Below are 26,859 nucleotides of genomic sequence, written 5' to 3'. Positions count from 1 at the left end.
TCTAAATATCTCAGGATTTTTTTTTTTCCAGCTCAGTTCAGGGCAACATGTCCTTAACGTCTACTTAGAACAAAACTACCAAACAAAAACTCCCACCAAATGTAAATACTCCCCATTACTACAGATCCTAGGGCATCTGATTCATCCCCACTGATTCCGACCTTTGCAATTCAAATGACCACGTCAGAAGCTAGAAACATTTTGTTACTTACATGAACTCTCTGAGAAAAGTTTTATTATCTCCACACGAAAAGTAAGAAATGTGACCTTCTCTTCTGCCTATGAAACTAACAGCACCACACTAACCATAAAATTGGACAAAACACGGGAGAACAGTTTTCAGGTGCTGGACAAGGGCCACGATCTCCAGAGGGGAGATTACATGGCCACCACAGCTCTCTGCTCAGGCACGGATGCCCTGACGGGCTCGGCACGCTGGCGCCCAAGGATGGTATGATGGTCCTGCTGAGCTGAGAAGCAAACACCAGAGTTTCAGGCAGTTCAGGTGGCTGGAACCTGCAAAGGAGAACCCTAGAGAAACAGGAAGTACAGGGGATGGTCTTCTCTGAGTCCTTGAGACCTTGACTGAGGGCTGAGCTGCACGTCCAGGTAAGAGGAGGTAACACTACCTGCAGCTCACCAAGAGGGGCGAAGACCCATCAGGGGTCTAGCAGTGCTGGAGGATGTCGTGGGTCCAGCCTGGCCACACTGCACTTTCTTAACACCTCTTTCTCACCCCAGACACCCAGCTGAGCAAGGTCCCTGCCCTAGAGTAAAGCCTCTAAACAAGCAAAGCCTCAAATCAACTTCTGATGATATCACCTGGAGCTGGAGTTTGGAGGCTAAATTCCACTGACTCAGAGAGACCTGGGGACCATCTCAGCCTTCCCACAGGTCCTCCATACCATAGCATAAAACCAAGCCTCTGCAGGTTCGAGGAGATCAGCCGGCCACTGAACTGCCTACCACAATCAACTTATCAGCACTCTTCAGAGGGAGGGAACGGAAGAAGCTAGAGTCCCTACGTTTCACATACAATATTCAGCATACTCAAAAAGTCCCAGACGTGCAAAGAGGCAGGATCATGTGACCCCCAGATTTACTCAAGACTTGAATGCAGTCATTATAAACATGTTCCAAGAACAAAATGGGCATTAATGAACGATGATCATCTCCGTGAAGACCCAAAATCTAAAAAGAAGAACCAAATGGAAGTTCCAAAACTGAAAGGACAATAACTGAAATAATATAAAAAATAAATTGAAATTTTAAAAAATCTCAGCAGTTGGGGCGCCTGGGTGGCTTGGTCGGTTAAGCGTCCGACTTTGGCTCAGGTCATGATCTCACGGTCCGTGAGTTCGAGCCCCGCATCGGGCTCTGTGCTGACAGCTCAGAGCCTGGAGCCTGTTTCAGATTCTGTGTCTCCCTCTCTCTCTGCCCCTCCCCTGTTCATGCTCTGTCTCTCTCTGTCTCAAAAATAAATAAACGTTAAAAAAAAAAAAAAAATTAAAAAAAAAAAACATCTCAGCAAACCAGAGAGGACACAAAACACTCAGTGACCCTGAAGGCGGGCAGTAGAAATTACCCAATCTAAAGAACACAGACAAGACAGACTGAAGAAAAGTGCACAGAGACCTAACATGACACTATAAAACCGTGGAATGTGAGACTCAGAAGAGAGAAACTGCTCAAGGTCACGGAAATGATTAAGTAACAGAGCCACAACGGACTTCCAGCTCTCACTCCACCTGTTATTATGTGAATACAACAAATCTACCACACAAGTGTGAGCGCATCCTGAAAGCATATGCCTCAAAACGAAAACAAGTTCAACCACCAAAACCAAAGCAACATTCCTCAACATCACTTGAAGTTCACGGTCACTAGGTGAGGAAGTTGGACAATACTGTGTGCAGGTCAAATTTCAGTTCTGAAATGCAATAGGTCACACTAACAGAGAGAACGATTTCTGACTTACTAGTAAGACTGACAGAGGAGCAGTTGGAAAGCACATGTGAATATTCAGCTCACAAGAAAAAAAATAAATTAAGCTCATACCTCAAAATTTTCACTAACTTCTTGCATCATTTTTAACTTTGTTTCATCAGCTGTAAATGACAAAACAAGTCATCAGGTAATTGAAATTACGTTAAGGATCTTCAGAAAATGATAAGATTTAGGGAGTTAGAGAAGCAATCAGATCTTATCAGTTTGACTGTCATGGTCCAACAGAAGGCACATAACTAGTTCCCTACCACCAGTCACACACACACTCATACTCCCAGACATACGTGTGCATGCACAGACAAGGGCACAGATATATACATACATACACACACACACACACACACACACACACGTGTGCCTCTTTGGGGCTCCAGCCAGCAATGCTCATCACTTGGCTTCTCCACAAGGCAGGGAATGGGAAAATCAGGATAAAAGCTGACATTACTATTTATCTCCAGGTGCATGTCATTTGAACGGAAGAGAATGAGTCCCGATAATGTACTTCTTAACAACAGAACTGACTCACGTGTATTAACATCCGTGAGAGCTGCCACGAACTGAAGGTATTTTTTCATCAGAGTGGTTTGGTCAACCACCGTGGCCCCTTGTGTTGCAACAAATGCCATTTTTTTTTTCAGCTGGTTTGTTTCTCAAGAGAAAGGTATCAGGTCCATGAGTTCACCCAGCCTATGAAAAGAAGCACATGGTTTGTCAAATTATTAAAGGCACAGGCTCACAATCTATATGGAAAATCTTACCTAAATAACTACATTAAACTAAACACTTTTTAATTAACCCAGAATACTATTCATTCTGCTTTTTGGAAAATGAAATTTACTTATATCCATTGTATCTATTAACTTCTAAACATGATTTTTATAAATAGACGTCCCCCTCCCCCCCCTTACTGTAGATCTTTCTTTCCCTAGGCCAGGGGTTGGCAAACTCTCTATAAGCCAGAAAGTAAACATTTTAGCCTTTTTAGTCTCTATCACAACACTTAACTCTGTTATAGCCAATAAACAGCCATGGACAACCCACAGACAAAAAATCATGGCTGTGATCCAGAGAACTTTTATTTATGGACACCGAAATTTCAATTTCATATAATTCTAAAATGTCACGAAACATTCTTCTTCTGTGGATTTTTTCTCAACCATTTAAAAATGTAAAAACCGGGGTGCCTAGGTGGCTCAGTCGGCTAAGCGTCCAACTTTGGCTCAGGTCATGATCTCGCAGTTCGTGGGTTCGAGCCCCACATTGGGCTCTGTGCTGACCGCCCAGAGACTGGAGCCTGCTTCGGATTCTGTCTCTCCCTCTCTCTCTGCCCCTCCCCCATGGGTACTCTGTCTCTCTCTCTCTCAAAAATAAATAAAACATTAAAAAAATAATAAAAAAGGTAAAAAGCATTCCTAGTTCACAGGCTATATAAAAACACACAGCTGAGGGGCGCCTGGCTGATTCAGTCAGTAGAGCATGAGACTTTCGGTCTCTGGGGTGTAAGTTCGAGCCCCACGTTGGGTGCAGAGGCGTAGAGATCACTTAAAAATAAAAATCCTAAAAAAGAAAACAAAAACAAACACAGGCAGCTGACTGGATTTGGCAACCTCTATCTTAGGTGATTGGTTCTCAAACTTCAGTGTGCACTAAGATCACCAGGTGCCAAAGACGGACTTCCAAGCACTACCCAGAGACTGTGGTTCAGTGAGGGGCCCAGGAAGCTGTAAATTGTTTGCAGCTGGCACAAAGTAGGTACTTGGAAAATACTCCTTCAATGAGTGAATGTATGTATGCATGCATGCATGCATGCATGCATGCATGCTTCAGGTTGTTGATGACCACACTTCAGGAGCTACCTCTCCAGGCTGATACTTGGTTTGAATTTTAAGAGCCCTCACAGAAGTATCTTGAGAACCTGATGAATTTGCTTTTACCCATCTTCCTTGTGTATAGAACTGTTTAATTCCATTGGGCACGAAGCCGCAGTTTCAGGACTTAATTTGCTTCTTCTGCCGACCTTTGCAAAGCCCTGCCTACCGGATGCACTCCCTTGCAGCTCACACTTGTGCCCCAAGTGATGGGGACACCCTGCTCCACAAAGCCTCTTCTGGCCACGGGCTCCGAGACCACCAAAAAAAGCACTTGGATGCAGAAAAGACGCCGAGAGGTGCTCTATCCCGCTCCTCCTGCTCCGGGCAGGAAAACTCACGGAGACAGAAGAGGGGGATTCCGTCAGCCCTGCTGGAAGACCTGACTACTTACTGCTTCCTCTTTCGGGCATTTCACCGAATGCCCCCATATTCTCATCCCTGGGGACCCGAGAGTCAGGGTGAGGGCCTCTCTGTGCCTACGAAACTTCGGGTCGTGCCCAAACTCCTTGGACCCCCTTTCTCACCGAAGTCAACTCTTCCATCGCCCGGGGCCCCAAGAGGCCAGGCCCCACGTTCTGCTGGCCGGGGGTGAGGGTGAGGGTGGGGGGTGGGCTGAAGAGGGAAAACGGCCCATTCCGCCCGTCTGCGGGAGAGCAGCTCGATGATGCCGCCGGCCATGGGCCCGACGGAAGCCCGCGTCCCGGCCCAGGTGGGAAGGCCGGAGCCGGCGCCGCGCCCGCGCACAGACAAACGGCCCGGCCGCCCCGCCCCGCCCCGCCGCGCCGCGACTCAGGCGGCGCCGCCGGACCAGAGGGGGCGCTGTCGTCGCCGCTACCTTCGCTCTCCGCGCCGGGCCGCTCGAGCCAGGGGCCTGCGTGGAGGCCGGGAGGTGCCAGGCTGGCCCGGGGCGCCTCCGGGGGAACGGGGCCCCAACCTCACGCTCTCTCTTCCCGGTCTCAAACGGCTCTCCGCTTCCCTCCTTTTGTCGTCGTCCCTGGGCACCCAGCGTCCGCCCTCCAAGCCATGCTACGGCGAGCGCCGAGGGCCAATTCCCGCTCCGCTAGCCGTCCGCCTCCCAGAGCTCCCCAGCGCCGCCAGGCAGCCGGAGGCTACAGGGCGGCCGCCGGCCCCCGCCTCCCGGGCTGGACCCCGGTGGGGGCTGGGAGGGGGGGGGACCTAGGGGGACCCGGCGTACGGAGCCTACCTCTGTCGCTCCGCGGAGCCGCCGCACAGGCCTCCCCACGCCGGGTCCCCGCCGCACTGGTCCGGGCAGCAGCGCGAGCCTCCTGGGGCCGTTCCGCTGCCCTCCCTCGCCTGCCTGCGCCTGCCCGCGATTACCCTCACCTCCGCGGCCGGCCTCCTGCAGCTCCAGCCCGCGACCCCCAGCGAAGCCCTCGCAGCCACAGCCGCCGTGCAGTCCCGCCCCCGCTTAAAGCGGCCGCGCCCGCCGCGGGTGAAATAGGCCCGGGCGCGCCGCCCCCAAGTGGGTGCGGCCTGGGCAGGCGGCGGGAGCAGGGAGGGGCGTTGCGCCCGGGTGGGCCCGCCCGGCCCTTTAAACCTCCGCCTGCGTGGGCGGGGCCGCCGGCAAGGTTGGAGTGGGCAGGCAGGTGGCGGGAGTCTTTGGGCTCCTGCTGCCCTAAATCTGACCTCAGGAGCCAGGCCCGGAGAGGGTAGGGTAGGGACATCGGGGGCAGCTGCAGGGCGGTGGGCCCCCAAGGGGCTTCTTTAGGAGGCGGCGGTCAGGCCCGGGAAGAGTCCATCCCTGAATTGAACGTGGCAGTGGGGCGGGGTTTTCTCCCCCACCTCCTTCCTTTTCTGGGGTAGTTCTTAACCCAGTGGAAAGGTGGAGGCAAGCAGGGGCCTTGGAAAGGCGAAGGCTGGAAAACAAGGAAAGCCCTGGTGTTCTGCTCGGAGATTGTCGGCCTAATCATTTGTTCTGCGGCTACATCACCCAGAGGCTGGACCGCGCAGAGGATCTCTGTCACCTCATACCTGGCGGGCATATGTCTCTGGACCAGGATAGAGCAGTGATGAGAAGGAAGGGGAGTGGGGCATAACGCCCTGATGCCCAGGTGAGATGGCGTGGGCTGGACCAAAGGGCCTTAGAAGGGAAAAGTATTGTTGGGCCTCACCTACGACTCCATCTAGGATAGTGGTTGAATAGTGAACTGCTCCTGGTAACCCATGGTTAGGTGGACAGAGCATTAAAGTGATGACTTCTCTCCACCACTTCCAGGACCTGTAATCGCTAAGTTACCAAAATCTTTGTATCCCCTTCCCAGACAGATACATTTCACACCTCGTAATAAAGGCAGCTTGTAATGCCTGCAAGAAATCCTGAAGCCCTATTCAGAAGCATGCTCCTTGCTTGTTTAACGTTGCTACCCAAGAACAATCCTCTATTGAAGTGCTGGAATTTTAAGTGGATGCATTTGGTGTCACTTATTTCTACCCTGGGAGAAATAAAATGGGTCAGAACACCTTTTCCACTGTGGAAAAAGTTGCAACCAAAATCACTCCCCACCCCCAAAAGTAATCAGTCCAAAGTTGGGGAAGGTTGAATAATATGAGAGCTGAAATCAGTGTGCAAACACTTGTTGTTTAATATTGTTTGGTGGGAAGGGGGTAGAGAAAAAGGCAGAGGGTAGACATCTTTTGATAAGTTTCAGATGAATTGCACAGGCTAGAGACCTATAGTTAAGCCTAGCTCTAACATTGGCTAAATCCCTACACTTCCCATGGCCCCAGCTTCTCCTAGCAAGGTACCCTAAATACTGTAATGATTTTTATCTCTTTTCTTGTCTCTCCCCTGAATTAGAGGTCAGAGACAGTGTCAACTCTATCCCTATCAGGTAAATTAGATCCATGCCTCCTCTGCTTAAAACCCTCCAAAGTCTTTTCAGCTCATCTTCATTCCCTGGCCCTATGTACCTCCCAACCTCATTCTTCATATTCTAGCCACGGTGGCCTGCCTTACTATGCATCATGCCCACCTTTGTGCCTCAGAGGCACAAAGCTGGCTCTTTGTCATCCTTGACGAGCTCAAATGTTACCTCCTCAGAGAGAAATCTTCTTAAGATCCAATATAAGAAAACCACTGTTCCTTCCACCTCTCATTCACTGTCCCATAATACTGTATTTCCCCCCAATAGCCTCACAGTCTGAGTATCAGTTTCAGGGTGGCCTTGCATTTGGCTTCTGTGACACAGATACGACTATGTGTGACTACTGTAACATTATTCAATGCAATACAGATACACATAAAAAAAATCTTATTATTTTGTTTTGTGCATTTAGTTCATTTATTTAAAAAGATTTTTAAAGACTTTATTTTTAAATAATCTCTACACCCAACATGGGGCTCAAACTTAACAACCCTAAGGTCAAGAGCCATACACTCTACCCACTGAGCCAGCTTGGAGCCCCTGCATTTAGTTTGTTTTAAAAGAAACTAATAACCAGATCTTTGAATAATGTTAAATAGTTAAATATCTGAATCTCAGTTTCTAACCTTAACAAACTTTTTTTTCCAAGCACAATTTTCTTCTCAGTTCCTGATGGACAAGCACAACTTTCCCAGGTCTGTAAGCAATTCTAACGATGACAGCCAACACTGATTGAGTGCAATGTCCAAAGCACTGTTCTAAGCATTAACTCATTTAATCCTGGCAACATATGTCATAGGGAGTATTTCCGTTTTCAAGAAAAGGAAAGTGAGGCACTGAGAGGAAGTGACTTTCCCAAGGTCACATAACTCTCAGGAAGGATCCAAAGTCTCCCGGTTCCTAGGCCTGGTACTGTCCCGATGCTGGTGACCGATGCTTCTGTGGAGTGACACCTACTAGCATTTTTAACTTTATGGGGGAAGGAGAGCTCACTCCAATCTGTTCCCCCTCCATCAAGGTGAGATGGCAGTGTGGCCAGCGGGCCCATCCTCAGTGGGGACCACAGCTGTCACAGAGACAGAGGCCATACCTATAGGTGCCTTCACTCCCATGCTGCAATTCAAGTAGTGGCCCATCAGTGCCCACCAGGCCAGAGGGGCATCCAACCCCCACCCCCACCCCCTCTGGGTGGGATCCCTTGCCCAAGTACAGAGGAAAGCAAAGGCAGAGCTGAGACAGGGATCCTGGTAACCAGCGTCCAGTCTTAAAGGCCAGACAGGCAGAGCCACCTTCCAGAAGGAAAGACATGTTCTGCTCTGTTAAGGCAGGTGGAAGCGCCTGCCTAGGCCAAGGCGTGTCCAAGGAGGGGCCTGGTCACTCCTCCTTGCAGTTCTCTGAGTGTCACAAGGCCCTCAGTGACAGCTAGGGCCCTGGTGTGAGCATGAGCCCATTTTACAGCAAGCACAGAGTGGAACGTCGTGTCTCAGGGTGGGCACCTGAGCCCCTCTCTCCGGGAGGATATGAGGCGTTTGCAGGCCCTTCTCCCAGCGCCTGGCACACAGTGAGAGCTCCAAGTGAACGAGGAGCCGCATCTCCAAATCGTGTGCGTCAAGAGGGAAAATGGCACCTGGAGAAGAACCGAAAGGGGCCTGCGCGCGGCTTTGCAGCGGTGCGCGCGCCTCAGGGGACGCTGAGTCAGAGCCGGCGGGCGCGGACGCTGGGCGCTGAGAGGAGGGGAGGATCGTGGGGAGGATCGTGGGGAGGATCGTGGGGAGGAGAGGAGTAGAGGGAGAAGAGGGGAGGGGAGGGGGAGGCGGCGCAGGCGACGGGAGCGCGGACTCGGGGAGGCGGGGGCTCGTGCGGACCGAAGGGGGTGCGGCGAGAGGAGGGAGGGACGCGGGGAGGGGGCGCGGCGCGGCTGACGCGGGCCGGGGTCGGCGCGGCTGGCTGTGGGCGGCGGCGGCGCGCAGCGACACAGCGTCGCGAGGCGAGGACGAGCGAGCGCCGCGCCCGCATCTCCTCGCGCAGCCCGCCCCGCGCGCCCCGAGGAGCGGCCGCCGCCGAGCCTGCCGCGTCCCCTCGGCGCTCCTGCCGCTCCCGGCGCAGCCATGGCCCCGGCCCTCTGGCCGCGCCTCAGCCGCGTCCTCTGGCTCGCCTGCCTCCTGCCCTTGGCCCCGGCTGGGGTGGCCGCAGGTAAGGCGCCGCGCCCTCCGCTGGGCCTCGGAGCGGTCTCCGGCGGGCGCTCCAGCCGCCAGCCGCGGAGGTGGCGCCGTGCGCTCTGCGCGCACCTCCTTCCTCCCGGGAGACCTCCGCAGCGCGCGGCCAGCCGGCCCCTCGAAGCCCTCTCATCTCTCCCTCCATCCTTCTCCCCAGACGTCGTCCCCGCACTCGAGGGGTCTCCCCGTGCTCCTCGGTTCCCGCTGCCACCTCCGGATCGCCCCTGCCCTGGGAACCGCGCGCGGTGGCCGGTGCATCCGGGGGGATGGCTGGGGACCTCGCAGCCGCTGGGGGGGGGGGGGCGGGGAGCGGTGAGGAGGACGATGCGGGGACACCGAGAATGTGCGGGTCGGTCACCACGCCACAGCCCCCCAGGGAGCGCGGGCAGGTTGCCCCGGAGCAGCGCCTTTAAATGTCGCCTTATCTGGAGAGGTACCCAGCCCCCCGCCCCCCCTCCCCGCTCGAGGAAGACTTTGGCGAGGTTGCGATTTTAGAGTCCAAGAGGCCAGTCTGCCATTTCGTCTTTGGAATGGTTTCCAAAATGGACCCCAAGCTGACAGGTTCTGCTGGGTGCTCTCCCCAACCCCACCACCGGAAGGCCAGCATTAACCTTTCTGCCACATTTTGGCGACAACAAAAGGACCCGGATTGGAGAGTTGTTGGGGGACAGGTGGGATGTGGACAGCTCTGGGGATGTGCTTGTGTTAAATATCCAACATTTTTTCATTACGCGCCCCCCCCCCCCCAATAATGGTAGAAAGAGGAAGAGATTTAATCAAAATTGTGAAAGAAAAGCCCCAAGGTAAAATAAAAACCTGCATCTTAGGGATGAAAATAGAATTTTGTGGGAATTATGTTTGGTCAGGATTACCTGCTTCCCTCCTGGAAATTCACAGAGAGACGGGGTCTCCGTCCATTGGGTTTACGTGTGTCCAGAAGTGATCAATGGTGGCCAAAATTCTAAAGAAAAAAAAAAAGAAAAAGTAAATTAATTTTTTGGAGATCATGTGTGGTTTCCAGCCTGGCCTATTCGTGATGTGAGCCAGAGAGCTGGGAATTAGGTTGGGGAGCATACCTTCTCCCACAGGAAAAGCAGAGAAACTTGGAAGCCCTTTCCATTCTTCCTGGGGTCTGGGTCAGCCCGCACCAGGTGCCTCCCACACGAGAGGCGTAGGCCAGAGTCCTTGTCCTGGATCATTCGTTAATTCCAGGTTATGTTCAGATTTCAGACGTACCCTGGGAAGTGTTTGAGGCTACCTACATGGGCAATGTGAAAGAACTGATGTAGCCATTTTCTAGAACGTTCCAGGTTCCCACATGCTGTGTCGTCAGGGAAAATGCGCTCCAAGTGGAAGCCCTGGGGACCTGCTAGTGAGTGAGTGTTGTTTCTGTGGGTCAGGCTTCCTGGCAGTGGCCACTTCGCTTTGTGCTTTGACCCTTTCAGCTCTGGGTCACTCAGTGCACCCGTGGAGCCCCCTCAGCCTCTCCCTTAGCTGTTCTGTACTCCAAGGCCATGTCGCCTGGGCTCCCCAACCTGAAAAGATGGGTTTAGATGGGGAGGGTGATAGGACTCAGGCTTGGTTCCATCAGCCACAAGTGGCACAACCTTCATGGTCCACTTAGATGCCCTGCGCCCTTCCGAGACCCCTGACAGAGAGGAGCAGCATCGCCAGGGGCGTGAAACATCTGCTTTAAAAAAAAAAAAAAAAAAAAAAAAAAAAATTGAGAAAAAATGTCCTTGGAGCCTCCTTGTGTCTGGACAGGTGTGGGGGCTCTTAGGAGCTGGGCCAGTGTCTGTAGCCACAGCCCTTCCCCGCCCCCACCCATCCCTCCTCCCAGCCAGTCTGCTCTCTAGTGAGTTCTATTCCCCTGGCAACGGATCTGCGTAGCGCTGACATGCGCCTGTCTCCAGTCTCGTTGCAGATGCTGGATGGCCATTAGCATGCAGCCGAATGTCCCTGCCACCTGCCAGCCTCGCTCTGGCCCACACTCCTCGCCTGGGGTGGGGGGGGGGGGGTGGGGGCTGGAGCAAGAGGGAGAAGGGAGGAGATGGTCTCTGTGAAGCCTGGCAGCCAAAGGGAGGGAGAATAGAACTCAGCCCAGGGGAGGGGGTGGTGGGTACGGATCTGCTTGGTGACTCCAGGTAGTTCCACGGGGACCTCAATGCACTCCTTTCCCTCAGTGTAAAATACACACTGTGTTTTCTTGCAGGAATTTCTGCCATAGCATCTGGAACTCTTTGGGATTAAGACACCACAGGTCCCGTTTTCAGTGCCAGTCCAAATGAGTGTACAGTCCAAAATATGGCTCCGGGGAAGGGGATTCAGAACAGGGAATATGTGACATGGACGAGGGGAAAGGCTGGAGCAGGAGTCCCTGGTGGGGGCAGGTAGCCCGTCCACAAGGCAAATGGGATGCCACTGAGGACTCACACTCGCTCTTGTCCCAGATTTGCTGAGTCTAGCAGGTCTCTCATGAGCTCCCTCAGGGCAGGAAGTGTGTCCTGTACTTCTGGGTCCTTCCCAGCACTTGTGGGGCACAAGGCAAGGGGCTCAGTCAGTACCACCTGGGTGAATGTTCTCCTGGGGCACTGCTAGGTGGGCTGGTCCCTCAGCCACACTCTTCTCTCCAGGTGCCATGGTCAGCAGCAGTGTTGAGCACCTACTATGTGCCAAGCACTTTGTTAGGCACATGGGGAGATGAGGATAACCCCTACCCTCGAGCTGGTGGTGCACCTGCCAAAGGAGACAAAGAAACCTTCATGCCAACTCAGGGTTGGGACCACCGAGTGCTCAAGCTGTTCAGAGAGCACTGAGGGGGTGAGGGGTTGAGGGAAGGCTTCCTGGAAGAGGTTATATCCCCTGACATGTAGGTGGAGAAGGGCAGTGAGGACAGCATGTGCAAAGACCCTGAGGCTAGGAAGGACAGAACATGGGGGAGAAGCTGTAAGAGTTAAAGTGGCCGGCCCCAGCATGGATGTGCCAAGATGTGAATTTGGACTCCACACTGAAGCTGGTCCATGAACACATTAGCGTGGAGGAAGGTTGTTGGTGGGGGTGGGAGGGATGATGCTGAGATGGGGAAGGACTGGAGGCCGAGGGCCAGGGCCAAGGATGAAGCCAGTAATGCTGGCCTTCAGCAGTGCTAGTAGTGATGAAGAGGAAGCAAATGTGCCTGGCCGGAAGGGGTAGTAACAAGGGCCTAGGGTAGATTCCTGGGACAGCTGGTCCCTCCAGGCCCAACAGAGAGCAATGGCAGAAAATGGGGAGGGGAGAACTCCAGAGGGTCTAGAGCCAGCACCTTCCAACGGAACATTGTGATGAAGGAAATATTCTACATCTGTGCTGTCCAGAAGAGTAGCTATTAACCACCCCTGGCTATGAAGCACTTGAAATGTGGCTGGTGCAACCGAGGAACTGAATTTTTAGTATTGGTTAGTTTTAAGTAATCAAATCAATTTCAACTTAATTACCTGTGACTAGTAGCTACTCTTTTGCTCAGTGCAGGTCTGGAGCCCAGAAAGTAGGTCTGTTACTTGGTTTCTTTTAGGAGGTGCTTAAAGCCAGGAGAGCAGGTGCCTGAGGCCAGGAAGGTGGGTGGGAGTGAGTGAAATAAATGAGCAGAGTGAGCCTTGCAGCCCCTCCAGCCTTCCTTCTGCATCGCTTCTTCTGGTGAGGCGTATGCTGTCGTAGGCTGGAGGCTCTCCAACCTGGAGTCCTTCAGAAATCTCACCTACAGAGGAAATTTACAAATGACAGGAAAATCGTCACTAAGACACAGCAGTAATGCTATTGACAAGAGGGAAGGGCTCTGTGAATCAAACTATACCGCTTGGGGCTCCTGGCTGGCTCAGTCAGTAGGGCATGAGACTCTTGATCTCACGAGTCTGAGCCCCATGCTGGGGGTTGAGTTTACTTGAAAAAAAAAAAAAAAAAAAAAAAAAGATATACCTGCCTGACGGATTCTTATGCCAATAGTGAAATTCACATTAGTGCAACCACGGACATGACACATGAGAAAATAATTCAAAATTGTGTGCAGAGTGTGAATATGTTTCAATTAAAATAAATTAAAAACTTCTAGGGGCATCTGGGGTGGCTCAGTCAGTTAAGCATCCAAATCTCAGTTTTGGCTCAGGTCATGATCTCACGATTTTAAGAGTCTGAGCCCCGCATGTTCGAGTCCCACATCGGGCTCTCTGCTAACGTGTGGAACCTGCTTGGGATTCTCTCTCTCCCTCTTTCTCTGCCCCTCCCCTGCTCAAGCTGTCTCTCTCAAATAAATAAACTAAAAAAAATTTTTTTAATAAATTTTAAAAAATTTAAAAACTCCTGTGCATGAAAAACAGACATGAGGACAGCACTATGGTTGTAACTGTTGTCCTTAGGAGGTAGGATAATGGGACACGTCTACTATTCTTTACACGTACGTATGTATTACTTTTATGACGGAAAGAAACCTTATTTTAAAAATCTTACCTTGGGGCGTCTGGGTGGCTCAGTCGGTTAAGCGTCCGACTTCGGCTCAGGTCATGATCTCATGGTCCGTGGGTTCGAGCCCCGCGTCGGGCTCTGTGCTGACAGCTCAGAGCCCGGAGCCTGTTTCAGATTCTGTGTCTCCCTCTCTCTGTGACCCTCCCCCGTTCATGCTCTGTCTCTCTCTGTCTCAAAAATAATAAACGTTAAAAAAAAAAATAAAAAAATAAAATCTTACCTTGTTTGTATGACAAAATGTCGTGCAGCTATGTAAAGCAATCAAAGAATAATGACTTAGGAAAATGCCCATGATACAGAATTGGAAACAATGGAACATGTAATTCCAAAGTACGAGCATAATTTTTTTTTAAGTAGGACATGCCCAAATTTGGTAACAGTGATTGTTACTGGTTATTTTAATTTTTTAAGTTTATTTATTTATTTTGAGAGAGAGAGCAGGGGAGGGGCAGAGAGAGAGAGAGAGAGAGAGAGGAAGAGAGAGAATCCCAAGCAGGGTCCACGCTGTCAGCACAGAGCCTGATGCAGGGCTTGAACTCATGAACTGTGAGATCATGGCCTGAGCCGAAACCAAGAGTCGGATGCTTAACTGACTGAGCCACCCAGGTACCCCAATTATTTTAATTTTTAATAAAATTTTTTAATTTTTAATTTTCTCTATTTTCAGTTTACAAGCAGTCTTCCCTTCAATGTGGTAGTTGGGAAGGGAGTGTTACTTAAAAGGCCTCTTACCCAACCTCTGTCCCATATGCTCAAGGCCCTGTTCTCTGCTGGGATCCTGCAAGACTAATTCCCAGGTTCCCCGTAAGAGCTGCATCCTCAGGATTTCATTTCAAGTCCCCCAAGGAGTCAACTGCTCGTGTCACACAGTTGCTGCGTTGGCCCCAGCAGAAATCCCAGAGGTCGCTTGGAACAATGCAGTCCGGTCAGACCATCTGTAATAATGAAGATAGTCTGTATCTGTGCCAATATGGCTTCCCTTAGCCACACATGGCTGTTGAGCACTTGAAACGAGGCTACCGTGACTGAGAACGTGGGCTTTAACTTTTGTTTCACTTTAGTCAAAACTCAGCCACGCGTGGCCAGTGCGGATCTAGAACCTCTTCCTTTACAGATTCAGAAACCGACCACGATAGAAGAGGGCTTGGCTCGAATCAAAGTGGACCTTTGTCCCAAGGCTTGTTCTGTCGCTAGGCGTTAGGACTCTTACAGGGTCCAGACTCAGCTTTGTGTTTCAGATTGGAGTTTTGTTTGACATGTAGTCTGGTCCAAAAGACCAGGTAACAGAGGGCATTTTTTGGCAGCTAATCCCTCCTGTGACATACATTGGCAGTTGTTTTCACAGCTGAGAAGTAAGTCTGGCCGGGTCAGGCCTGTGTTCTGGAAGGCCCTGCTTGGCTGGCATGAAAGGAAAATACATGGAGTCAGTTGGGCCTGGGTTTGAATCCCAGCTTGACAATGACCCTTGGGCAAGTCACTTGAGCTGCCTGGGCCTCAGTTTCTCCACTTGTAAAATAGGATAATAAAAGCCAGCCCAGACAGGGACAGTGGGGTTCCTTGTCACGCCTCTCCTGAAATAGTCTCTTTGTCTCTGGGCTTGCAGGGCTGTATGAACTCCGCCTCACCACCGATGGCCCTGCCACCACAGGGGCGGAGGTGACCATCACAGCCAGCCTGGTGGCCAACGAAAACGGCAGCCTGGTCCTGCCCTCCAACACCCGCGTCTACCGCTTCCACTGGATCCACACCCCGCTGCTGCTCACGGGGAAGACTGACGAGGCCTTCAGCTCCACCATCCGCGCCGTGGGGAACGTGCCCGGGGACTTCCCTGTCTCCGTCTGGGTCACCGCTGCCGACTGCTGGATGTGCCAGCCCGTGGCGAGGAGCCTCCTCGTCCTCCCCATCACAGGTGAGGACCTTTTCTGTTTGCTACTTTGCCTTCAAATTTGGGGCAGAGGAAGACATCCAGCCTGGTCAGTAATCATATAAACCCAAAGTAGACTCATGGTTCCTTCTGTGTTTGTTAACAGAGGATCAGAAAATGGCAGTACCCACTGCTGGCAGGGTTGTGCTGCAAGGGACACTGAAAGCACAGGTTGCTCCTAGGGGTATATACATTAACACAGCCCTCTGGAGAGCAGCTGATTCGTAGGTATCAATGGTTATGCACTATTTCAGCCTTTGGTCTGTCCGTTCTCATTCCTCCCACCTTCCTACCCCACCACTGCTCTCTCCTTCCAAAAAGGCCCTGCTCTCTTGGAGTGTATTTGTCTTCAGGAAATGCATTTCCATGTGGGTAATGCTTTGTGCACAAAAATGTTCCTGGCAAGGGTGTGTGTAATATCTAATAATGGAAGAAAACATTAGCCAAACTAAGCGTACGGCCGTAAGGGAACGAGCTAAGTATATGGATATAATTTGTATAACGAATAACAATGATCTTTCCAAAGAGCTGATAATGTTCTGGGGAATACTCGTGGGTATTAGATTTTAAAAAGCAAAGCGCAAACTTCTATAGCCAATTTGATCAACTGTTTAATATATGCATGTGTACGTAATACCCCAGCTATTAACGTAGGCACAAATGCTTTGCAGTTCTTCAAAACGTCAACAATAGTTGTGTTTGAATGATAGGCAGTTTCTTTTTTTATTTTTTACTTAAATGTTTATATTTTTGAGAGAGAGAGAGAGAGAGAGAGAGAGCTTGCACCAGCGGGGGAGGGACAGAGAGAGACAGAGACAGAATCCAAAGCAGGCTCTGCACTGACAGCAGAGATCCCAATGTGAGGCTTGGTTGTCTCACGAACTGTGAGATCATGGCCCAACGTGGGGCTCAACTGAACTCACAAAATGTGAGATCATGACCTAAGCCAAAGTCAGAGACTTAACCAACTGAGCCACCCAGGTGCCCTAATGATAGGCAGTCTCTTTTGTTTTCATTCTACTTTTCTGCATTTTCCAAATGAGCTTTATCAGGCATGCCTTACTTTCTGCTTTTGGGTTGGAAAAAAAATGAGTACCTAATTTTTTTTTTTTTTTTTTTTACAGACAGAGACACAGAACGGTGGTCCTTACCCAGCCCAGCACACTGGGTACAGAGCCGATCAGTAGACATGCTCATTTTTTTTCTAGACTCTAATAATTTGAAATATCTCTCAAAAACTTCTTTCAAAGCCTATGCATTTCCTTCTGGTCCTGGGCATCTTTTGTGCTAAGAAAGTTCAGGATCCTGGTGAAAGGGGTGCAGGAGCAACGCTGAGCATGTGATGTGTGCCATGAGTCTGCACCAGTGTCCGTGCAGCAGAGGCAATGATGTGGGGGGCGTGCGCCTCTGTGTTCAGGGACCCGCAGCGTCCTCTCCCGCCACCACCCAGCCCTGACAGCCAGAAGGGCAGGGCAGGGAGAGGCTGTCCTGCCAGTTAGCATGTGAGGTCACTCCCTGGCTCCGCCTTCCCCTTCCCTTGGTGGACTCACCCACCTTCGGTCTCTCTCCCAGAGCTCCTCGTGGGGAACCTCGTTGTCTCCCAGAACACCTCCCTGCCCTGGCCCAGCTCTTACCTCACCAAGACAGTCCTTAAAGTTTCCTTCCTCCTCCATGACCCGAGCAACTTCTTCAAGACTGCCTCATTTCTCTACAACTGGGACTTCGGAGATGGGTATGCTCTTCCCTCTTGATGCCCCCAAGCTTTGGCCTATGGGTGGTGGCCCCATTGTCCCATGCAGAGTGCTCTGTACTCTCTGACCTTCACCTGCCCATTCTCTCTCTCTCTCCAAACATTCCTTCAACACCTGCTCTGTATCAAGCTCGGGGTGTGTGGGGACCAGTGGTGAGTTAGTCACAGGACCTGCCTTCTAGGTGCCTGCAACCTAGTAGAGGAGGTCATTGGTGCCCCCAGACAGCCTTTTAAGAAAGGTCAGAGTAGAATTTTTCTCCATTTGACTCCGGAAGGACGTACCTGGGTGATGGCATGTGAGATTATACCCATGTGTTAGAACTCGGGTGTTATAGCTTCATTTCTCCTGACTTCTCCTCTCCAAACAAGCCAGGCTGGAAGAGGCAGGTCAGGAAGTGGGTCAAGCACTGAGCTCCAGCAGCTCCAGCAGCCAGCCCCCAGATACCCTGAGCTCATGTGAGGGTGAGTGCCCCGTGGAGACCCCTCACTCCGCTTAGGTCCCGTCAAGTCCCGGGCTGATGGTCCTTCCCACTGTATCCCATATTTTTCCGCCTTTCACTTCTTGGCATTCCTTATGATATTTCTCAGTCTGGCAGAGAAACAGACCAATTTTCCAAGTTCATCGAAGGCTTAGTAATCTTTCTCACGCACCACTCCTCACCCCCACGAGACTTAGAGGCCCAGCATGCTTTCTTATGTACAGTAATAAATTAGAGAGCAAAGTGGGGACTCCTCCTAATTATAGCAAAATAGTTCATAAAACAAACACAGGAACACACTTACCTGGAAATGGGCAAGATCCCGTGTGAAGAAAACAATAGGGTGCCAAGAGGTATCAAAGATTTGAGTAGATGCGTATGTACATCATGTCCAGGACCAGGATGCTGAATCTTAATATTGTAAAGATGCCCATTTCCTTCCAGTTATCCTGTAAGCTTGATGCAAATCCAATAAATATTCCAATAAGTATAACTTCTGGAATGTGACAAAGCTTCTACAGTGCATCTAAATTTGGCACGTAAATACACACATATACACACACGTACATATATTCGTATACACAAATGTATATATACGTGTGTATGTATATAAAAATATATATGGTTATAAACATATATGTGGTTTTAGAACATAAAGAACATCTAGAACATCTGTCTCAAACCAGGGGACAGCATCTATATTAATTAGGGGCATTTCTTTTAATATTAAATGCTTTATTTACTATTTTTACTATATTTGAACATTCTTACTAGCCAATGAAATAAAACAAGAAAAAGAAATGAGATATAAATATTGTAAAGCAGGAGACAAAAACATCACACACAGATGGCCTAGAAAACACAAGAGACCCAACTAAAAAAATCTTAGAACTAAAAAGAGATTTTAGTAATATGGGTGCTTACAAAACAAAAATCAGCCTTTCCATATGATGGCAATGGAAAAAAATCTTTCACAATAGTTATAAAATGTAAAAGCTGAGAGAATGAACTTAGCCTAAAATTGTAGGATTTATGTGGATAAAACCACAGATTATACCTAGAACCTCAAAAAGACTTTTAAGAGAGAATTTCTGAATATTGTCAGAAGGAAAAAAAAGATCATCAAAGCAGAATAATGATGAATGGGGTTGGGGAGAAGAATTAGAAATACATAAATGTATTTTAAAAACTACAAATCACAAAAGTGTGTTCAGTAGAACAGAATGGAAAAGGCAGACACAAATCGAAGTTTATTTTTTTTTTTAATTTTTTTTTTCAACGTTTATTTATTTTTAGGACAGAGAGAGACAGAGCATGAACGGGGGAGGGGCAGAGAGAGAGGGAGACACAGAATCGGAAACAGGCTCCAGGCTCTGAGCCATCAGCCCAGAGCCCGACGCGGGGCTCGAACTCACGGACCGCGAGATCGTGACCTGGCTGAAGTCGGACGCTTAACCGACTGTGCCACCCAGGCGCCCCACAAATCGAAGTTTAAATGCACATCTAGTATATGATAACAGTGGTATTTCTAGCCAGTGAGTAAAGACATATTACTTATTTAATAAATGGTACTAGGACAGTGGGTTAACTATTTAGAAGAAAACCGATCTGATCCTTAACAAGAGCAATTCCAGATAGATTACAAAGTACACATAATGAGCCAGGACTAGATTGAAATGTAGATGATCCCCTGCAATTGGATGACTTGGCAGTGGGGAAAGCATTTTGTAAGAATAAAAACAGGCAGACACTATAAAGGAAAAAAATGCTAGATTTGGCATCACTAGATTTAATATCTGAGTATGAGAGAAGTAAATCAAACCAAAAGACAAGGTTAAACTGGGAGAAAATATTTGGAAAATAGGTAAAGGTTTGTTACACTTCATATATAAAGAGCACTGAGAAATCAACACAAAGATTTTCTTTATTGTTATTAGACTTCCTTTTGAAGTAATTCAGGTAATTGCAGGAATTTATATACTTTATATGGAGGTATGATTCTCTATTACAATGAGAAAAGTAAGGCTTACAGTTCTATACATAAGACATCTAGAATTGAGATTTAAAGCCAAATATGTCTTAACTCCAAAGTTTGTATTTTTTCCCTCCCAGGATTGTCCTTGTCTCTAATGCAGGGCCTCTTTTAGATTCCTGGCTGAAGGGGGCAGAGCACTTCCTGGCAGGTGACAGGCACTTGTTGCTGGGAGTTCTCCTACCTGTCACTTACAAGCACGAGGATGACAGGCAGCCACTTGACCCAAGCACAGCTGACCTTGCGTCCTGGTGGCTCTGGGGGCTGCTGCTGTGATGACCAGTGGTTTTCTCACAAGGCATTGGGGGCTGAGCTTGTCACCCCGCAGACACCCACCCCCTGACTCTGAGAGGTCACGTGAGTCACTTCTGTTGTCTCCCTCCTGCCACCTTACAGCACCCAGATGGTGACTGAAGATGCAGTGGTCTACTACAACTATTCGATCATTGGGACCTTCACTGTGAAGCTCAAGGTGGTGGCAGAGTGGGAACAGGCAACGCAGGATGCCGGGAAGGGCATCGTGCAGAAGACAGGAGACTTCTCTGCCTCCCTGAAGCTGCAGGGTGGGTCCCTGGGGGCTGGTGCAGGTTGAGCACGTGGCCCCTTGGGCAGCCCTGGGCACCACTCCTTCCAAGGCTGGATCAGGCGCAGATCAGAGGGGCTCTGGTCGGGCCCCGGATTGGGCTTGGCTGTGCACCCCCTGTTCTTGCGCCCCTGGCATCCCCTCTGCGTGGTCTGTCATCATCCCCGCTTCTAAGAGGGCACTGAAGGCCACAGAGGAGGTCACGTGGCCACCAGACCCCAACCCGCCTCTCCCTGACTCTGGCAAGAGGGGGCGCTTGGGCCCCTGTGGCAGATTTCTCCGTGTGCTGCTGGGCAGGCTAATGGGCCCGGTGCTTTCCCCACGGTGCCCAGGCAATGGGGGAGGGGCACTTACACCGAGCCAGCCCTTGGTCCTGGTTCCCAGAGCTCTGCCTGCTTCCTCCAGTGTCCTCACTCTGAGCGGGCTCTGGAACCTGCTGCTGTTGGGGAGGCAGGACCCAAGCACGCCTGGGACAGACCTCCCACCTGCCCTTGGAAGGGAGAGCCTGGGGGAGGACGAGGCGGTGGTCACACGGCCCCGAGCTGTGGGAGCGCTGAGACAGCTGTCCTCAGTCTCCGGGTCTAACGGGGCCCCTCTCTGCCTTTCAGAAACCCTTCGAGGCATCCAGGTCTTGGGGCCCACCCTAATTCAGACCTTCCAAAAGATGACAGTGACCTTGAACTTCCTGGGGAGGTGAGTGAACCCCACAGTGGACAGCGGGTGACGCATTGCCCTGCCCATACTCTCCCGTGGGTGACCCTGAGCCTGCTCCATCTCCTGAGGGGCCCCAGGTTTAGGGGCCAGGGAAGGCTTATGCCACCTTGCCCTGCAGCCATGGGGGAGCTGCGGGCAGGGCTCCGCACCCGAGGTCCCGGGGAGGGAGCACGGGCCCTTTAGAGCTGTCTGCAGTGTGGGTGTTGAGGCAAAGACAGGTGTGGAAGCAGCCGTGTGAAAAGCCCTCTGTATGTGGCTTCGGTCTGCTTCCATGGCCCCGGAAAACAGACTGTCCCGGGTAGGAACTGGCCTGGCCATCAGCAAGAACAGCCTCGGGCCGAGTTTGTAGTAAGCGACAGAGAAGCTGGACATGTTCTCTGCACAAGGGTGGACGGAGCTGCGGAGGTCAGCGGCCGGGACCCAGCCCTCTGAGGACCCTTGTCCCTTAACCCAGGGACATGACGGCAGGAAGCAGGTCTAGATGGGGAGCAAGCAAAGTGACCAAGGAACGAGGAAGATGCGCCATGGGGCTGGAGTTGGTCTTTGGAGCTTTCCGGGAGCTTTGGGGGCAGGGGCTTGGTACTTGAAGAATGGGGTGGGAGCTACTCGGACTTGGCAGATGTGATGGTTGAGGGGGCGCGGGGGTGTTTTACCAGCCTGTCCCCGTTTGCTTCACTAGGCCTGGCATCCTCTTGGGCTCTGGTTCCCTTATGTTCCCTTGTCTGGAAGGTGTAAAAAGGAAGGACCACCTAGAGGACAGCTGGGTGTTCTGTCCTGAAAAGTACACTGAAGTTCACGGCTACCTGGCCTTTCTCAGACTTAGTCTGTGCTCCCATTCCTTGCTGAGCCATATTTTTAAGTTTTTATTTTATTTATTTTGGGGGGTGGGGGAGAGAAAGAGAGAGAGAGAGGGAGAGAGAGAGAGAGAGAATCCCGAGCGGGCTCCGCACTGTCAGCGCAGAGCCTGACGTGGGGCTCGAACCCACGAACCAAGAGATCATGACCTGAACGCGAACCAAAAGTCGACTGAGCCACCCAGGCGCCCCTTTGCGGAGCCATTTCTGAAAAGACCCCTCCATTTCCCCGCAGCCCTCCCCTGACCGTGTGCTGGCGTCTCAAGCCCGAGTGCCTCCCGCTGGAAGAAGGGGAATGCCACCCGGTGTCCGTGGCCAGCACGGCTTACAACCTGACCCACACCTTCAGGGATCCCGGGGACTACTGCTTCAGCATCCGGGCCGAGAATGTCATCAGCAAGACGCATCAGTACCACAGGATCCAGGTGTGGCCTTCCAGTAAGTGACCCCTCGTCCTCTGCTCCCGTGCCACACAGGCCGCAACACACAGTCAAGCCTGTCACCACCACCAGTATGCTCCCTCCAGCTGACCCACCAACATGACAGTCATCGCTGAACCTCCTGGCCCGTGCCTGTACCTCCGCCAAACGACCAGGGCCAGAGCACCCTGCGGTTCGGCCACCACCACCCTTCTGCTGCCGGCAGTGCCCTCCCCTCCCCCACACCAGTTGGGATGCCCACCGTCTGGACCACGTGCCATTGATCCATGCTGCCCAGCATCAACCCGGCTTTGGCTCTCTCTTGCCTCCATCACTCCCGCCACCATGTCCTTCCCACATGTTACCAATGCCACGCTGTCCCCATCATGAATGCTGCTCCCCTAAATAAGCCACCACGATCACGAGCCTCCCTCCTCCGCCATCTCCCCGATCCTGCCGCTGTTGCCACCATTAAAACCAGCGTCCCCAGCGGTAGCTGCAGACCCTCAGGATGTCGTGGGTCTCCCGGGGAGCGGAAGCTACTCACAAAGGTTCCTGTCATTTGTAAGGATCCCTGGCCGTCTCCCCTGCAATGAATGCTCTTCTCCGAGTCATATCAGGCCCGGCCACTGGCTTATAGTCACAGGATTGGCCGATGGCGGCGTGAAGTTCTACCCTTCTTTTCCAGGGGGGCTCTTCCGTGACCCCAGAAAAGCACTTCCTTACAGACAGGAGAAGGTGGATGCCAGAACCCTGAGGAAGGGTCTTTCAGGTGCCCACCCAGGTCCCAGCCTCTAGGGTACACAAAAAACCTTGCCAGCCGCACTTGCCCCCACGGTCAGCCCGGCAAGTGCCCCGGATGCTGCCACTGTCCCCTCCAGTCTCCCCAGCCCCTGTCTGAGCCATTGGGCAGATGCCGTGCTCCACTCTGGGCCCTGGCTGGCCTTGAGGAGAGACTCTGTGACCTGTGGCCATCGTCAGAGGTCTTGGGCCCTGCCTCCCCCAGATCTCCTGGGCACGGAGTGCCTGGGCTCCCCCTGAATTGTGCAGAGAAGATAGCATTCTGGGTAATCAGTGCTGCCTTTTCTTGGAAAGCACAGCCTCATGCCTTACTGTGGCATCTATACCAAGGGGCAGGGTCGGGGAGGAGTGAGGGGAACCCATACTTGCTGACCACCTGCCGTGCACCTGACACGTTCATGCCCCTCACCTCGTGGCATCCCCGAAGCAGCCTCATGAGTCAGTGTTAGCGTCAGAGAGCTTGGTCAGAGCTGGGGTTCGAACCCAGGACCGCCTAACTGCAGACACTGGGTTGTCCCTGCTCCCCCGTGCAGTTTCCTGACAGGAGGGTCAGTGAGTGAGCCCAGGGCTGGTGGAGGGGAGAAAGCAACAACAGGTCACGAGGCTGCTTGAGTGTCCTCACAGCATGGCTTCCCATCCCCAGTGCACATCACCCAAGAGAGCAAGGAGGCAGCTGCAGTGTCTTTTATGGCCTGGACTGGGAAGTCGTCATTCCTGTCCTGTGCTGTTCGGTAGGAGCGAGCCATTGAGTCCAGCCCACACTCAGGGTACACCTCTTGAAAGTGACTGTCAAGTAATATGTAGACACGTGTTATTTTTATTTTTTAAAGTTTATTTATTGGGGCACCTGAGTGGCTCAGTTGATTAAGCATCAGGCTCTTGGTTTCAGCTCAGGTCACGATCTCACGGCTTTGTGGGTTCGAGCCCCACGTCAGGCTCTGTGTTGGCAGCACGGAACCTGCTTGGGATTTTCTGTCTCTTTCTGCTCCTCCCCAACTCACACTGTCTCTGTCTCTCTCGAAATAAATAAACTTTAAAAAAAATAAAGTTTATTTATTTTTTATTTATTAAAAAAAATTTTTAACGCATATTTATTATTGAGAGACAGAGCATGAGCATGGGAGGGGCAAAGAGAGGGAGACATAGAATCTAAAGCAGGCTCCAGCTGTGAGCTGTCAGCACAGAGCCTGACATGGGGCTCGAACTCAAACCGTGAGATCATGACCTGAGCCAAAGTTGGACGCTTAACCGACTGAGCCACACAGGCGCCCCAGAGTTTATTTACTTATTTTGAGAGAGCGCATGTGTGTGCACATGCATGTGTGAATCGGGGATGGGCAGAGAGAGAAGGAGAAAGAATCCTGAGCAGGCTCTGCCCTGTCAGCACAGAGCCCTATATAGGGCTCGAACTCAGGAACCATGGGATCATGACCTGAGCCAAAATGAAGAGTTGGATGCTTAACGGATTGAGCCACCCTGGTGCCCCATGTGGACATATTTTAACGCCCTCACGCACCCCAACTTGGTTTTTGTAGAATCCTAGATGAGATTCTCAATGCATGTACATAAGGAAAAGATAGCTCCTGTGGGGTTTGACTGTCCTATGCCCCATTGTGGTCTGAGAGTGAGCCTTCTCCACCAACTCCCCAGACCCATGACCTCATCCTCTCTCACTCCCAGGCATCCAGCCGGCTGTCTTTGCTTTCCCGTGCGCCACACTTATCACCATGATGCTGGCCTTCATCATGTACATGACCTTGCGGAATGCCGCTCATCAGAAGGACATGGTGGAGGTGGGTATTCGGGGGGGTGGAGGCCGGGTCACCAGGCTCCGACTGGAGAACGGGACCCGGAGGGGGTCTGGATGTCAGAGTGAGGTCCTGGGGCTGGGGAGGATGTGCCCAAGAGGCGCTCACAGACTGGGCCAAGTTGAGTTGGCTCTTCCCCATGTGACTTAACTCCCGTGCTCACCCCTTGCCTAGCAGCTGTGCCCCTGGTAAGGGAGAGGGCAGCCACCACGGGGAGGCCCAGAGAGCAGAAAAGCCAAAGGCACAGGGAAAGCACTGTGTGTCTCCAGGCAGCTGAGCTCATAAGGCCACCTGAAGGGGGTCCAGCAGGCGGGTGATTGACCCATGGGGTTTTGTTCACTATAGGTGGCTGATTTTGACTTTTCCCCCATGTCTGACAAGAACCCGGAGCCGCCCACTGGGGTCAGGTGCTGCTGCCAGATGTGCTGTGGGCCCTTCCTGCTGGAGACTCCATCTGAGTACCTGGAAGTTGTCCGCGAGAACCACGGGCTCCTGCCGCCCCTCTACAAATCCATCAAAACTTACACTGTGTGAGCAGCCCCCAGTCCCATCTCAGCGCTAACTGACTGCCCGCCGGGCGCTTCAGACAGGGTGGCACGTGCCACCGAGGAGAGGGGTTCATGTGCGCGGGGCTGTCCACCCTGCTGGCCATCCATCCGTAATTCCAGCTGCCGCCACGAGCCCCCCCCACCTCAGCCCCACACCCCTGCCATCAGCCCATCTGTACAGTCCAGCCTCTGCCGTAAGCCCCTCTCGGTCAGCCCCACCCCACCCCCTTGCCTTTGAAGATCCCCAAGCAGGACCCCCAACACTCGACGGGGTCCCTCCTCTCTCCCAGGCGTGCCTGGCTGCCCCTCACCCATCCTTCCCATGTCGGCACTTTGGCCGTCCGTCTGCGGTTTGGGCTTCCCTCCCCCAGATGGCCCTGCCCAGGTCAGAGAACCAGGTGGATGGTCACCAATGGTTAAGGCTACGTCACAAAAGGTCGTATGTATGGAGACAAGTGCATGTGTGCACGCACACACACACACACACACACACACACACACACAACATGCGTCACACAGGCATCTCAGATGATTTCCTCTGTATCAGTTATGTTCTCTGGGTCCTGAATTCGAACCAAAATGACATCTGACTTTTTCCATTTGGCCCCCACAGCTCCTCGTCCCGGCTCCTCCCTTTGGGCACTGTCCCTGTGGCTCCCGGGGCCCGTTTCCTGCCTGCTTGCTGTTGGGTTGGGTGCAGGCAGGGCTAACGCTTGGTGAGTGCGAAGTGCTTTCAAAATAGCGCCTTCATCCAGTGAGGAAGAGGCCTCACAGCAAAGGAGGAGCACGCCGGTGGGGACGTGGGTTCACTGTGGGAGATGGTGTTCTTGCGTGGCCTTGGGAAGGAGGAGGCAGGACTGGAGGGAGCCCGAGGGGGCTGGGCAGTGGCCCGCGGAGGGAGAGCACGAGGAGAGGGCAGGTGCAGGTGTAGAGAGAGGCCACAATGAGGCCCCAGCACAGCCGCGCAGGAGCCTGGAGTAAGTGGGCCCTGTTTGGGGCAGGGCCAGGGCTGCGGGGGCAAAACCCCGTTGCCGTAATCTTTGCTGTCAGACTTTGTGCAGACAACAGCATTCCTGCTGTTTCCAGCTCATTCTCATGAAATACTGCCATTATTGCTGAATAAAGCTTGTGTGTTCTCAAATAGCCAAGCATATGCCAGGCAGCCAGAGTCCCTTTCTTTTCTGTGCCGGGGGGGCGTCGGGGAGGGGGTTGGGCCTTGTGGCAGCAGGGCATCCCCTCTGTGTTCTCTGGCAGGTGTGGACGGAGCTGCTGTCTGGGGCATCGGGGACCGGTCAGTCGTGCTGACTAGTCTTCCTTAAACCGCCACCAGGACTCTGAGGCGGGTCTCATGGAGGCGGGTCCGGTTCCACCCCCTCTTTCTCCCCCTGTGACTCCAACATGCAGCCAGGTTTGAGGCTCCGAGCAGACGCTAGACGGAGTGGGGAGGAAGGTTGCGCTCAGGGGACTTGGAAAC

At 52.1% G+C, this 26,859-nt stretch overlaps 2 protein-coding genes and 1 long non-coding RNA gene across 23 annotated transcripts in view; 2 read left to right on the top strand and 1 right to left on the bottom strand.

Moving 5' to 3' along the window:
- LOC123589380 (transformation/transcription domain associated protein) overlaps positions 1–5,359 on the bottom strand; it is a 112,032-nt gene extending 106,673 nt beyond the window's left edge. For 15 of the 19 annotated variants that reach the window (XM_045461397.1, XM_045461409.1, XM_045461407.1 and 12 more), the window contains exons 1-3: positions 5,083–5,304; positions 2,534–2,694; positions 2,059–2,108 (exon numbers count right to left, since the gene is read on the bottom strand). In XM_045461397.1, coding sequence (XP_045317353.1) covers positions 2,059–2,108; positions 2,534–2,633 — 150 coding nt within the window. In that variant the 5' untranslated portion in view covers positions 2,634–2,694; positions 5,083–5,304. Of the gene's footprint in view, positions 1–2,058; positions 2,109–2,533; positions 2,695–4,269; positions 4,386–4,713; positions 4,941–5,082 lie in introns of those variants that run through there. The other 4 variants (XM_045461399.1, XM_045461415.1, XM_045461398.1 and 1 more) reach the window with 4 other exon arrangements.
- Positions 5,327–6,305, top strand: LOC123589382. The gene is made up of 2 exons (XR_006708293.1): positions 5,327–5,950; positions 6,161–6,305. It is a non-coding gene; the product is annotated as an uncharacterized LOC123589382 (long non-coding RNA).
- A 2,387-nt stretch (positions 6,306–8,692) lies between these two features.
- TMEM130 (transmembrane protein 130) lies at positions 8,693–26,538 on the top strand. Of its 3 annotated transcripts, none has more exons than XM_045461419.1 (8): positions 8,693–8,956; positions 15,077–15,382; positions 16,970–17,129; positions 20,055–20,221; positions 20,850–20,934; positions 22,045–22,247; positions 24,710–24,822; positions 25,183–26,538. In XM_045461419.1, the coding sequence occupies exons 1-8, from the start codon at positions 8,872–8,874 to the stop codon at positions 25,369–25,371; spliced, it is 1,308 nt and encodes a 435-aa protein (XP_045317375.1). In that variant the 5' UTR covers positions 8,693–8,871; the 3' UTR covers positions 25,372–26,538. The 3 variants fall into 3 exon arrangements, with proteins under 3 accessions (XP_045317375.1, XP_045317377.1, XP_045317376.1); XM_045461421.1 differs by having other exon boundaries at positions 8,697–8,956; positions 25,219–26,538; XM_045461420.1 differs by lacking the exon at positions 8,693–8,956 and adding an exon at positions 10,257–10,355.
- The last annotated feature ends 321 nt before the right edge of the window (positions 26,539–26,859 follow it).

The sequence above is a fragment of the Leopardus geoffroyi genome, chromosome E3 (assembly GCF_018350155.1).
Source record: "Leopardus geoffroyi isolate Oge1 chromosome E3, O.geoffroyi_Oge1_pat1.0, whole genome shotgun sequence".
NCBI lineage: Eukaryota > Metazoa > Chordata > Mammalia > Carnivora > Felidae > Leopardus > Leopardus geoffroyi.
This window is presented reverse-complemented; position numbering and strand designations above follow the sequence as displayed.

Coding starts and splice junctions, on each gene's coding strand:
- TMEM130 (XM_045461419.1), top strand. CDS start 8,872: ATGGCCCCGGCCCTCTGGCCGCGCCTCAGCCGCGTCCTCTGGCTCGCC. Junction 20,222..20,849: donor TGCCTCCCTGAAGCTGCAGG/GTGGGTCCCTGG, acceptor TCTGCCTTTCAG/AAACCCTTCGAGGCATCCAG. Junction 22,248..24,709: donor GATCCAGGTGTGGCCTTCCA/GTAAGTGACCCC, acceptor TCTCACTCCCAG/GCATCCAGCCGGCTGTCTTT.